This window comes from Carassius auratus, unplaced genomic scaffold, assembly GCF_003368295.1.
Source record: "Carassius auratus strain Wakin unplaced genomic scaffold, ASM336829v1 scaf_tig00037175, whole genome shotgun sequence".
Lineage (NCBI taxonomy): Eukaryota > Metazoa > Chordata > Actinopteri > Cypriniformes > Cyprinidae > Carassius > Carassius auratus.
This window is the reverse complement of record NW_020526359.1, coordinates 900-13,233: the sequence shown is the minus strand read 5'-3', so window position 1 is coordinate 13,233 and position 12,334 is coordinate 900. Positions and strand designations below refer to the sequence as shown.

The following is a 12,334-nucleotide window of genomic DNA, read 5'->3' as shown; positions in this document are numbered from 1 at the left end:
CCGGTACTGCATCCGCGTCATCGAAAATTTGCATATTTTACACTTGTGTAAGTTTGGAGGCCGCTGATTGGCTAGATCGGCATCGGAAGGCGGGAAAACAAAATGGCGGCGGTGGGCGGGGCTACATTCTGCCGCTAATAGCGCCGTACAAGTAAGTTAATGCAATTTGGTAATTATTTAAACATTTTTTGTAATAATTTATCGATTGTATTTGATTATATAAATGCATAATGATCGTGCAATTAAACATGTTCCTTAAATATCATCATATAAAGTATGAATGTGACATCAAAGCTGTAATTACTCAGTTTAATATCTGTAAATTAATGTAACGCTATTAATGTAACGTTTCATAGATGGTTATTTAAATATATAATTATTATAATTATTATAATTATAAATCCCGTGTACACGTGCTCTAATCAGCAAGGCAAGTGTGACAGTTTGTAACTTCCTGTTTGGACCGGACGCAAACTGTGCACCTGAAGCGAAGACATCTGTGGTGTGAAGCTGTTGAAAACAACTATTATATGAAAGGTTAGTAATACTGCTGTTAAACCGTTTCTCTGAGAGCTTGTGGCTCAGTTTGGCTTGTTCGTGAGTGTCTTCAGTGCTCTTTAGAAAGCAGCTAGCGCGTGATGCTAATGGCGCTAGCGTGATTACTGTAAGTCTCGTCTATAAAGAGTAACATCAGACGAGAATCAGCAGTGCTTGTCAGTTTACATTCTTTTCGTTCACAGTATAACTGTAAAAGTAATAGAACAGTCTAGCCATCATAATAAACTTTTGTCATTGCTACAGTCTGAAGGGGAGGGGCAGTTCTGTTTACTATTATTACTGTTCAGCTTGGTTTAATTAATAAACTCAGAGATGTGCTCTTTTCACTTCCCAATACGTACTGTATATAATAGTTAAAGTCACCTTTATTTGTAGTGTGCTTTGTAGAATACATATTGTGTCAAAGCACTTTTACAAAGATAACCAGTCAAAATAGTATATTCAGCATATGCTCAGAATACATCATATTCCACATATATTCTGTCCAACAGTTCTTATTGTTATTAAAGCAGACACAGAGGATGGCTGAAGGTGTGAGGCGAAGGAGAAAGCTGAAGCCCGTGGAGGAGGCCATACAGTTTTCACTTGAACAGAAAGACAAGAATGGACTCGAGGGCAGGTTCATCAGTCATCTTAAAGGTGAGGTAAATTAATTGAATGAGCCAAGTTAAAGGTATAGTTCACCCAAAAGTGAAGATTTTGTCATCATATAGTCACCATTAGGTTGTCTCAGTCCTGTATATCTTTTGTTGGGCAAAATAAGACATTACTAACCATTTGATGGTTTGTAAATGATGACAGAATTTTCTTTCTATGCATTTAAAGTGACTCGTGTACTAAATCTGTCTCAGGTTGATGACGTGTGGTTCTCGTGATGGTTTCACCTCTCTGTTGTTTTAAAGTGTCTCGTGTACTAAAACTGTCTCTGGTTGATGATGTGTGGTTCTCGTGATGGTTTCACCTCTCTGTTGTTGTTTAGGGAGGGGTGTGTTCAGCTGTACTGACTTTGAGAAAGGAGATTTCCTGCTGGAATACAGAGGAGACCTCATCAGCAAAGAAGAATGTGAGCGGAGGCAAAGAATATATCACCATGCACTTAAAAAGTTTTCATGTTTGAGTTTCGCTACAATGGAAAACTCCTCTGGTATGTACACGTGTTTGATCTACATGTTTACTGATAATTAATTTACATGATTCAAAATGTGTCAGTGGAAATGTCAATGATTAGAGGTCATATTTTGCTATAATTATCAGTCATGTGTTTTCAAAGCTTGGTGATGAGTGTTAAATGATTGGTGATCACAGAATATGACATCTGCTGGTCCTAAGGTTTCAGTGCTGATATTGTCTGTCTCTTGTTTAGTGTCGATGCAGCCCGAGATGACGGTTCTCTTGGGCGGCTTGTAAACGATGACCATATTAACCCAAACAGCAGGATGAAGACGATTCGTGTGGATGGAAAACCTCACTTATGTTTATTTGCCACAAGGAGCATCTGTCCTGGTGAAGAGATCACATATGATTATGGTGATTCTGAGTGGCCATGGAGATGCACGGTACTGACACCTCTATACTGTCCATTCAGACTTATTGGATTATAGTAAAGTAAAGGTATTAAACATCAGTTGTTACCTAAGTTAATGTTAGTAACTTTTTATTTTTTACATTACATGCATGTACATTCCAGTATGTCAGGATGTGTGTATGTTTACACCTGTTTCATGAGGACCATCATAAGAACATAGTCTTAACATGGTCTTGATGTCACATTGTGTGTGTGTGTGTTTACACCTGTGTTACGAAGACCCTGTTTTATGAGGACCATCATAAGAACATGGTCTTGTGTGTGTGTGTGTGTGTTTACACCTGTGTTACGAGGACCCTGTTCTATGAGGACCATCATAAGAACTTGGTCTTGACTTTACTGAAGAGTCCCAGTCAAGTCAAGACTTTTTTCTAAGAGACCATGTAATCTGTTCCATTATTTTAAGGACAAACACAATTTTTTCAAGAACTTCTTGGATACCTTTATAGCTGCTGTGCCTTGTTCAGAGTTCTTTAGGTTCTTTAGACACTGATTCTACTCAGTTATCATTTGAAAATAAGTTTTGATTAAATAAAACTGACTTTTTACCAACTTCTATTACAATATACTTAATCTAAAGATAACAATTAGACATTTTCTATATCATATGGCCACAATGGGATGTGAATGATCCATATTTAGCCTAATATTTCACATCCACGCAGCCCAATGTCATGGTGATAACTAGGGTCTTCAAATACCAGGCTTTTGTCAAACAAACGACACACTGAGATTCTTCAGTCAAACATCAAGACCATGTTCTTATGATGGTCCTCATAAAACAGGGTCTTCGTAACACGGGTGTAAACACACACACACAATGTGACATCAAGACTATGTCAAGACTATGTTCTTATGACGGTCCTCATAAAACAGGGTCCTCGTAACACAGGTGTAAACACACACACACCACCTGACATGCATGTAAGGTAATACATACAAAATCATGAACATTAACTTGGGTAACACTTGAAAATTGAAATATTGTAATCTTACTTTTAAATTACATTGATAAAATATAAGCAAGATTATAAAATTTGTTTTAAATCAGTATTTTATGCGCTCATTTATTTTCACAGATGACTAATTTGATGTTCTTTTCTAGACTCTTAGTGTGGTTGAACCGTCCACTCTTGAAGTCAACACTCTGTCCCAGTCAGAAGACACAGACGTAGAGAAGGTACTTTTTTTTTTTTTAATCATTTTTAATTTTATATCTGTTTTAAATCAGAATTTCATCCACACATTTATTGTTTCAATCAATGTCACAGATGACTAATTTGATGTTCTTTTCTAGACTCTTAGTGTGGTTGAACCGTCCACTCTTGAAGTCAACACACTGTCCCAGTCAGAAGACACAGACGTAGAGAAGGTACTGCAATTGATTGAGTGATTTTATTTTATTGTTATTTTATCATTTTAATTTATTATTTTATTATTTTTTTTGTGGCATCATACCTAATTTATTTACAGTTGTGTTCAAAATTATTCAACCCCCTTAACTTGCAAGACAATTTGCTGTGGAGGATAACATTTTATGAAATCAATTTAACGAAGGCATCAGTAAAGTATTAGAGAAAGTTTGTTAATACACTTTTGAGTGATTCTGAGAATGGAACAATGATGAATCATGATAAAATTCAAACTGGCTCTAAACATTCATGTTCAAAAGTATTCAACCCCCTTTGTGCAGAATCTTTTATTCTTATATAAGTGTTTAGAAGCTTCTGTCACCTCTCTACTACAGTTTTTGCCCATTCCACACCAGAAAAAGCTTCCAGATCACTGATAATCTTTGGTTTTCACATTGCCACTGCTTTCTTCAAATTCAACCAGATATTTGAAATGAGAATTAAGCCTGGAGACTGATCAGATCACTCAAGTACATTCTATGACTGATCTCTGAACCAAGCAGAAGTAGATGTGGATGTGTACTTTGGTATGACTGGCCTGCAGGAAAGTCCATTGATCATCAGCTTCAGTCTTTGCACCAAAGGCATCACAATTCTTGTCAAAATGACCTGACACTTTAAAGAATCCATGATGTCCTTCATACAGTCATGATTTCCACTTCCTTCTACAGTAAAGAAACCCCATAACAGGACTGATCCACCTCCAAGTTTGAGGATGGAGATGGTGTTCTTCTGCTTATGAGCTTGGCCTGTTTTGCAGCAGACATACCGCTGATCCATGGGTCCAAAAGGTCCAGTTTGGTCACATCACTCCATAAAACATTCCTCCAGAGCTCCACAAGTCTACACAAATGAATTTTATCAAGTTCAAGTTGTCCTTTTGTTCTTCTTGATCAAGAGTGGTATTCTACAAGATGTCTCAACATGAAGGCCATACTTGTCTAGTGATCTTCTTACACACTGCTTTGAAATGGTTTTCCTCCTTTCATCGGGTCATCTTGCAAATCTTTGGCTGTACATTGCAGGTTTTTCTCAGTTACTTTGATTAAAAAATTTATGATATTGTGCTTTTTCTTCAACACCCTCAAAGGTTTTCTGGTACAACACACTTTAAGCTAAGGAATAATGCTGAGAGCTGTGTCTCTAGGAACTTTCAATGTCTTGGAAATCTTTATATAGCCTTAGCCTTTCTAAAGTAATACAATATTTCTTCTCTTTAGCTTTTGTGAGATCTCTGTTGACATTTTTGCTACTCAACTTCAATACATGCATGGGCCAAACTGTATGTGTAACGGCTCAAGCTAATTCTGTTTTTAATAGAGTTTCTAAAGGCTTAATTGTGTTTTGAGACTGTTTTATTCCCCACCATGCAAATAAGTGATTTAAAAACAGCAATGTTGAATAGGGGTTGAATAATTATGACATAGCAGTATTAATAAAAAATCTTATAACTCAAATATATTACATTATATATTGACAATATCCCTTTTAATATGCCAGTGAACTGTTATAGATGCAAGTTTTATTATATCCTGGATCTTCAGAAAAGCTTGTATTTGTAAAGTACTGCAGTCTCTAGGGGGTTGAATAATTTTGAACACAACTGTATTTATTTATTTTTGCTTTGGTAACTCATTTATAACAATTATTTTATTTTAATTTAATTTTTTGATTTCATGTTTTCAGCTGAAAGTTGTCAGTGATCAGTCAGTGTTGGACTCCGGTATCTGTGCAGCCTCTGAAGGACTGGAAAAGGTAATTCATTATCAATTTGTACAATCCCTGAATCCTTTGTCTGCAGTAGAATGTTTATTTATTTTTTATTTCGGTTTCCTTAATTTCAGGTGACTCTGAAGAAGGACCAGTTACTATTGGATGATCAGGACTGTTTTGAGAAGGTAATAAAATGTGCATTGCATATTTTATGAAATGTTAAATTGATGTTGCAAGAAATCATCTCTACATAAGTCTTGCTTTTTTCATTGTTTTCAGATGTCACCTGTCAAAGAGCATGTGTTAAATGAGGAGCAGAGCTTTTGTGCCCCAGTTGAAGGAGTTAAGGAGGTATTCACGTGTTTCGGATGAACTGTTATTTCAGTGCAACAGTGATTGCTCTGAAGTCCATGTCTGCATGAACTGTACACTTTGCTGTTACTAAATGCATGTAATATAATGACCTGTTATCACTTTTAGTAATATTAGTCGATGTCTGAATCAGGGGTGTCCAGACTCGGTCCTGGAGGGCCAGTGTCCTGCAGAGGGCCGGCCCTCCAGGACCGCTCTAAATGTAGATTTGTAGTAATATATTGACCAGTACCTTTTAAGGTCTGTAACGCAAATGTTTTTTAATGATTGTAAGTGATCTTATTAACTAAATGACCACAACTTCCCTGTCATTAAAAATACATATATTATTATTGAAAGACAATGCAGCTCGTAATGTAGTATCACATGTATGTTTTAGAATCTTTCTTTGTTGCTTTAATTTAACACTCACTGATGTTTTTTCTTCACAGGTCTGCAGACATGTTGTGGTCACTTCAGCAATATCAAGCATGGATAAATGTGCTGAATGTGTGGGACCTGTAGCAGCACTCAAGTGGATTGGCCTGAGATGTAAATGTTAGTATGGTGACTTGTACTATATACATCATGACATTTCTATTTTTATCATTTTAGTATCACTAATCTACGTTATGAAGTCAGCTCAAAATGGTATAACTGTTGAGTTTGGCAGTAGGAAAGAAGGAGATATCAGACCATTGCTAATGCACAGATATGTAATACCATTAATAATAATAGGAGTGTTATATTGTTTTCACCTTATTCTACGTTTAGGCATAGAATCTCGTGTTAGCGGTTGAACGTGTCCTGACATGTGACATTTCTTTTATAGTGTGCTCCAGTTTTTGGCACAAGTCCTGCTATCTGAAGCTTCATGAATGGAATGGAAGACGGTCATCGTGTGTAAGAAAATATTTGATTCGATACATTTGTTCCATATTTTTATGAGTTATCGGTGCTGTAAATTAATCATAAATATTTTAACAATAGGAAGTAAGTTCAGAGGAAGATGAGCTGTCAGATGAGGATTACATACCTCAGTCAGAGTCAGACCATCAGTCAGACAGTTCAGATGAGTTGACCACAAGACCAGCACGTTACGATCAAGCTAAACTCTTAGATATACAGGAAGCTGCGTCATCTAAGTTTAGTGAACATCTGAGATCAGATGTAACTGCCCTGAATGTGTCTAAGGGCAAAGGAAAAGGAGTCCTGAAGGTCATGGAAGCAGCAAGTGTGTATGAGGAGTCTGATTTAATGTGTCATGAGGAGCAGTTTACTGATTTTGAGACAGACAGTGAATCAGACTTTCCCAGGAAGCAAGGCTCAGTTGTATGCAGGTCAACAGATGTGCTTATGTCATCACCTCAATCACACAATAGTAAGCTTTTGAATTCAAAAAGCACCGTAACATTGAGAGAAGAGAGGGAACGCAGCGTGGCTGGAGGTGATCATTGTGTGCAGTCACCAAAAATCTCCTGTTCAGCAAATAGGAAGAATTATTGTTACATCTGTGGGAAACCTCAGTCCAAGTTAGCGCGCCATTTGAAAACTCATATGGCTGAAGTTGAAGTTGTTCAGGCTCTGTCACTCCCAGTTCACTCAAAAGAACGTAAAGCAATGCTGCAAAAGCTCAGGAACAAGGGCAACTTTCAGCATAACACTGATGTTTTACAGTGTGGAGAGGGGGCTCTTAAAATAAAACGAGCACCAAAAAGAAAGTGTGATTCAAAGCAGTTTGTGCATTGCATGTACTGCAAAGGGTTGTTTGTACGGAGAGATCTGTGGCGTCATTTAAAAAGATGTCCCTCAAAACCAGCAGCTGACAGTGAAGAGCAAGGGAGGAGGAGAGTCTTGGGCCTGGCATCTATGGCAGAGTCTTCATTCAGTCAGCACATATCACAAGGAGTTTGGAAACTCTTAGGTGTGATGAAGCAGGATGACATTTCTGTTATTTCTGAGTATTCTTCAGCTTGCACAGTCGTTTTTTAACAAACATGGTCACGACCCTACCAAATTTGAGTATATTCGACAAAAAACTCCGTGAAGTTGGAAGATTGTTGCTGACTTTGCGTAGACAGTTTTCTGTGTACAGTCTTGAAGAAGCTCTGAAACCTGCCAATTTTCATAGACTTATTCGAGCGGTTCAAATGGTGTCTGGCTATGATGATGAGAGCCACTGCTACCAAAGCCCAAGCCTTGCCCTGAAACTGGGGCATTCGTTGAATAAGATTTGCAAAATCATTCAGTGCCGAGCACTGATGTCTGAAGACAAGGAATTGATCTCATCAACAGAGACCTTCAAAAAGCTCTACTCCTCAAAGTGGTCTGAGATGATCTCACACACTGCTTTGGTGACACTGAATGAGGCCAAATTTAACAAGCCATCAACACTTCCCTTCACCCAGGATGTCCAGTCTCTTCATCAGCTCCTTGAGAAGACTGCACATACTGCTTTTCATAAACTACAAGAGACGGCATCTCCTCAAAACTATGCAGAACTGGCCAAAGCAACTCTCACCAGAATCATTGTTTTCAACCGCAGACGTGCAGGAGAGGTCTCTAAAATGCCACTGAAGGCCTTCAATGAAAGGGACGGCACTTCTCTCCATGAAGATGTAGCGATGGGCCTGAGCAAGTTTGAGCAGAAACTCTGCAGCCATTTCAGTCGAGTTGAGATCAGGGGGAAGAGGGGAAGAAAGGTTGCGGTTCTTCTCTCTCCTGATATGGTCAATGCCCTGATGCTGCTGGTCAGCAGGAGAGGTACATGTGGAGTGCTAGACACTAATACTTTCTTGTTTGCTCGGCCAAACTGCCAGAGTTACTACAGAGGCCAGGACTCTCTGAGGGTATATGCAAGGGAATGTGGAGCTCAAAATCCAGAATTTCTCAGATCCACTCATCTTCGCAAGCACGTGGCTACGCTCTCTCAAATCCTAAACCTGAAAAACAACGAGTTAGATCAGGTTGCTGATTTCTTAGGGCATGACATCCGTGTCCACCGTGACTATTACAGACTGCCAGAAGCCACTACTCAGCTTGCTAAAATATCAAAGCTACTGTTAGCCATGGAAAAGGGCTGCCTTCCTAATCTTCAAGGCAAATCACTTGATGACATTGAGATTGAAGGTACGTCCATCCTAGCATGTTTAGCACAGCGGGTCTTTTAAACTCACAGGGAGGTTTAAGAAAACTCATCTCTGAAATATGTCTTGTGTTCGTTGTAGTGTCATTAGGAATGGTTTATAAATGGTGTGTGATTGTGTTATTTCACTTCTGAATGCAGATGTCTTTCATGTTCTGAGTTTTATTTTTCATTGAAGATGAGATCAACATGACGGATTCTGATGACAGTGATCCTGAAGAAAGTGAATCTGATGATGAGGCTCTTGCTGGAGCTGCGGGAAACTCCAGTAATGCTGGTATGTGTCAGCTAAGTGTTTTTTATTTTTAAATCATCAAAGTCAAAAATTATATTGGGTAACACTTTATTTTAGGGTCTCTAAACTACAGTGGTTTGAAAGTGTTGGCCCCCTTCCTGATTTCTTATTTTTTTGCATGTTTGTCACACTAATGTTTCAGATTATCAAACAAATTTAAAAGTAAACACATGCAGTTTTTAAATGAAGGTTTTATTATTAAGGGAAAACAAAATCCAAAACTACATGACCCTTTGTTCAGAAGTGCCCCCCCCCACCTTTGAAACTGGTTTATCACACCTGAGTTCAGTTTCTCTAGCCACACTCAGACCTGATTACTGCCACACCTCTTCACAGTTAAGAAATCTCTTAAATAGGACCTGCCTGATAAAAAGTGAAGTAGACCAAAAGATCCTCAAAAAACTAGACATCATGTCAACATTCAAAAATATGCAGACACAAATGATAAAGAAAGTAATTGAGGTCTATCAATCTGGAAAAGGTTATAAAGTTTTGAGACTCCAATGAACCACAGTGAGAGCCATTTTTCACAAACTAAAAAAAGTTTATTTGATTAGTGTGTTTTTACGATACAAATCATTGCAAAGCAACTTTACATAAAATTAAGTTTCTACACTATTTAGTAGTAGCTTATAAGTGGTGACTGTCAGTTTATGTGCATATGACAGGAATCAGACATAATCAACCAGACAATGAACACTCTTAACAGCAATTATAATGTGATTGCATAGTAAGTAGCAATATTTGCTAGTTATGTATGTTGTTTCAGTATTAGCATCATCTGAGTTCCTCTGAGGGATCAGCATCATCTCTTCTCAGGTGTTCTGGATCCAGACTGGAGCTTGTGTAAATCCTAGTTACCACAAATATTGTAATTTTAACAAGTGCAGTTTCTGTGCTATGGTGGGGCCTGAAACCTGACTGAAATTCTTCATACAGATCCTTTTTGTTTTGCAGAAAGAACAGAGCAGACACAACATTTTCAAAAATTTTAGACATAAATGGAAAATTTGAAATAGGCCTATAATTTGCCAGTTCACTAGGATCTAGTTTTGGTTTCTTAATAAGAGGCTTAATAACGACGAGTTAATGATATTGAGAAGCGGTTCTTCGGCTACAGGTAACAGCTCTTTCAGTAATTTAGTGGGTACAGGATCTAATAAACATGTTGTTGGTTTAGATGCAGTGATAAGTTTATTTAGTTCTTCCTGTCCTATATTTGTAAAGCACTGCAGTTTATTTTTTGGTGCGATGGATGAAACTGAAGTGTTAGAAGCTGTGGAATCTACATTCGCTATTGTATTTCCAATGTTATCTATTTTATTAGTAGAGAAATTTATAAAGTCATTACTAATAAAGTTGATGGAATATTTGAATCCGGTGGCGTCTGGTTATTTGTTCATCTAGCCACTGTGCTAAATTTGTGGAACATTGGAGAAACTTCCCAGGAGTGGCTGGCCGACCAAAAATTACCCAAAGAGCACAGCAATGACTCAACCATGAGGTCACAAAAGACCCCACAACAACATCCATAGAACTGCAGGCCTCATTTGCCTCAGTTAAGGTCAGTGTTCATGACTCCACCATAAGAAAGAGACTGGGGAAAAATGAAGACTAAAGTCTCGTCTCAGTTTTGCCAGAAAAAATATTGATGATCCCCAAGACTTTGGGGAAATACTCTGTGGACTGACGAGACAAAAGTTGAACTTTTTGGAAGTTGTGTGTCTCGTAATATCTGGTGTAAAAGTAACACCGCATTTCAGAAAAGAACATCATGCCAACAGTAAAATATGGTGGTGGTAGTGTGATGGTCTGCTTCTGGACCTGGAAAACTTTCTGTGATAAATGGAGAAATCTGCTGTTTACCAAAAAATCCTGAAGGAGAATATCTGGCCATCTGTTGTGACCTCAAGCTCAAGCAAACTTGGGTTCTGCAGCAGGATAATGATCCAAAACACACCAGCAAGTCCACCTCTGAATGGCTGAAGAAAAACAAAAATGAAGACTTTGGAGTGGCCTGGTCAAAGTCCTGACCTGAATCCTATTGAGATGCTGTGGCGTGACCTTAAAAGTTTTCCATGCTTGAAAACCCTCCAATGTGGCTGAATTACAATTCTGCTTAGATGAGTGGACCAAAATTCATCCACAGCGCTGTAACAGACTTTACATTTAATTGGAAGTTATCACAAACACTTGATTGCAGTTGTTGCTGCTAAGGGTAGCCAAACCGATTATTAGGTGTAGGGGCAAACATTTTCACACAGGGCAATGTAGTTTTGGTTTTTGTTATCCTTAATAATAAAAACCTTAATTTAAAACTGCATGTTGTGTTCATTGGTTTTCTTTGACTAATATTTACATTTGTTCGATGATCCGAAACATTAAAGTGTGATAAACATGCAAAAAAATAAGGAACCAACACTTTTTTCACACCGCTGTAGTTTCTTATTAGTGTGCGTAGTAGTAGTGGTGGTGGTAGTAGTAGTAAGCACTTATTAATAACTTATTTTACATGACCTTATTCTACATCCCTAATCCTACCCAATACCTTAATGTAACAACTATCTTATTTACTTTAATTAAGCAGAAAATTAGGAATTTGAGGGAAAGTTGTAGTTAATAGTAAGTGTTCCCTATTATAAAAGTGGTTACCTTGTATTATATTAGTCCAGCATTTATAACAGATATTACTAAATTAAAGGATGCATCAGTTTTGTATTAAGATCATGGCTATACCTATATGTTGATACTTAGTCTTTAGGCAAAAAACTGATAAATGGCTTGTTTCAAAAATAAATGTTTTAAAAGGCCCAATTCCTTTAGTGTGTGTGTGTATATATATATATATAATATATATATATTATATATAATATATATATATATATATATATATATATATATACTATATATATATATATATAATATATATATATTATTTTTTTTTTAATGACTGATTGTCTGCAGGTGTTCAGAAGATGCCCATTGAGAGCACCACTGAACTTCCTGAAGGTACCAGAGGTTTAGATTGCAATGGCACCATCAATGTAAGCACATGAGCTTTTATAGAGTTGGAACTCACTAAAGTATGTTATTCTTCTGTACAGAGAGTTGAGAGTGAGGCCAGAAACTGAAAACCCACGGAGAGGGCAGAAAGTGTCCTGGTCAAATGCTGAAGTTTACAGCTTTAATCAAACATTTTAAGGGCCACATAGCTAAAGGAAAACTGGCCACACTGACTGAATGCCAGCAGTGTAAAACTGCTGAGGATCCTGTTT

General features: G+C 37.5%; 1 protein-coding gene across 2 annotated transcripts; it reads left to right on the top strand.

Annotated features, from left to right (window-relative positions):
• The first annotated feature begins 465 nt into the window (after positions 1-465).
• Positions 466-12,078, top strand: LOC113082916 (uncharacterized). Of its 2 annotated transcripts, none has more exons than XM_026254334.1 (12): positions 466-537; positions 1,068-1,197; positions 1,538-1,702; positions 1,922-2,114; positions 3,249-3,323; positions 3,441-3,515; positions 5,242-5,310; positions 5,400-5,453; positions 5,548-5,619; positions 6,072-6,177; positions 6,452-6,522; positions 6,610-7,634. In XM_026254334.1, exons 3-12 carry the CDS (start codon positions 1,668-1,670, stop codon positions 7,609-7,611), a joined length of 1,752 nt encoding a protein of 583 aa, XP_026110119.1. In that variant the 5' UTR covers positions 466-537; positions 1,068-1,197; positions 1,538-1,667; the 3' UTR covers positions 7,612-7,634. The 2 variants fall into 2 exon arrangements, with proteins under 2 accessions (XP_026110119.1, XP_026110120.1); XM_026254335.1 differs by lacking the exons at positions 466-537; positions 6,610-7,634 and adding exons at positions 8,943-9,041; positions 12,024-12,078 and having other exon boundaries at positions 881-1,197.
• Positions 12,079-12,334: the final 256 nt, after the last annotated feature.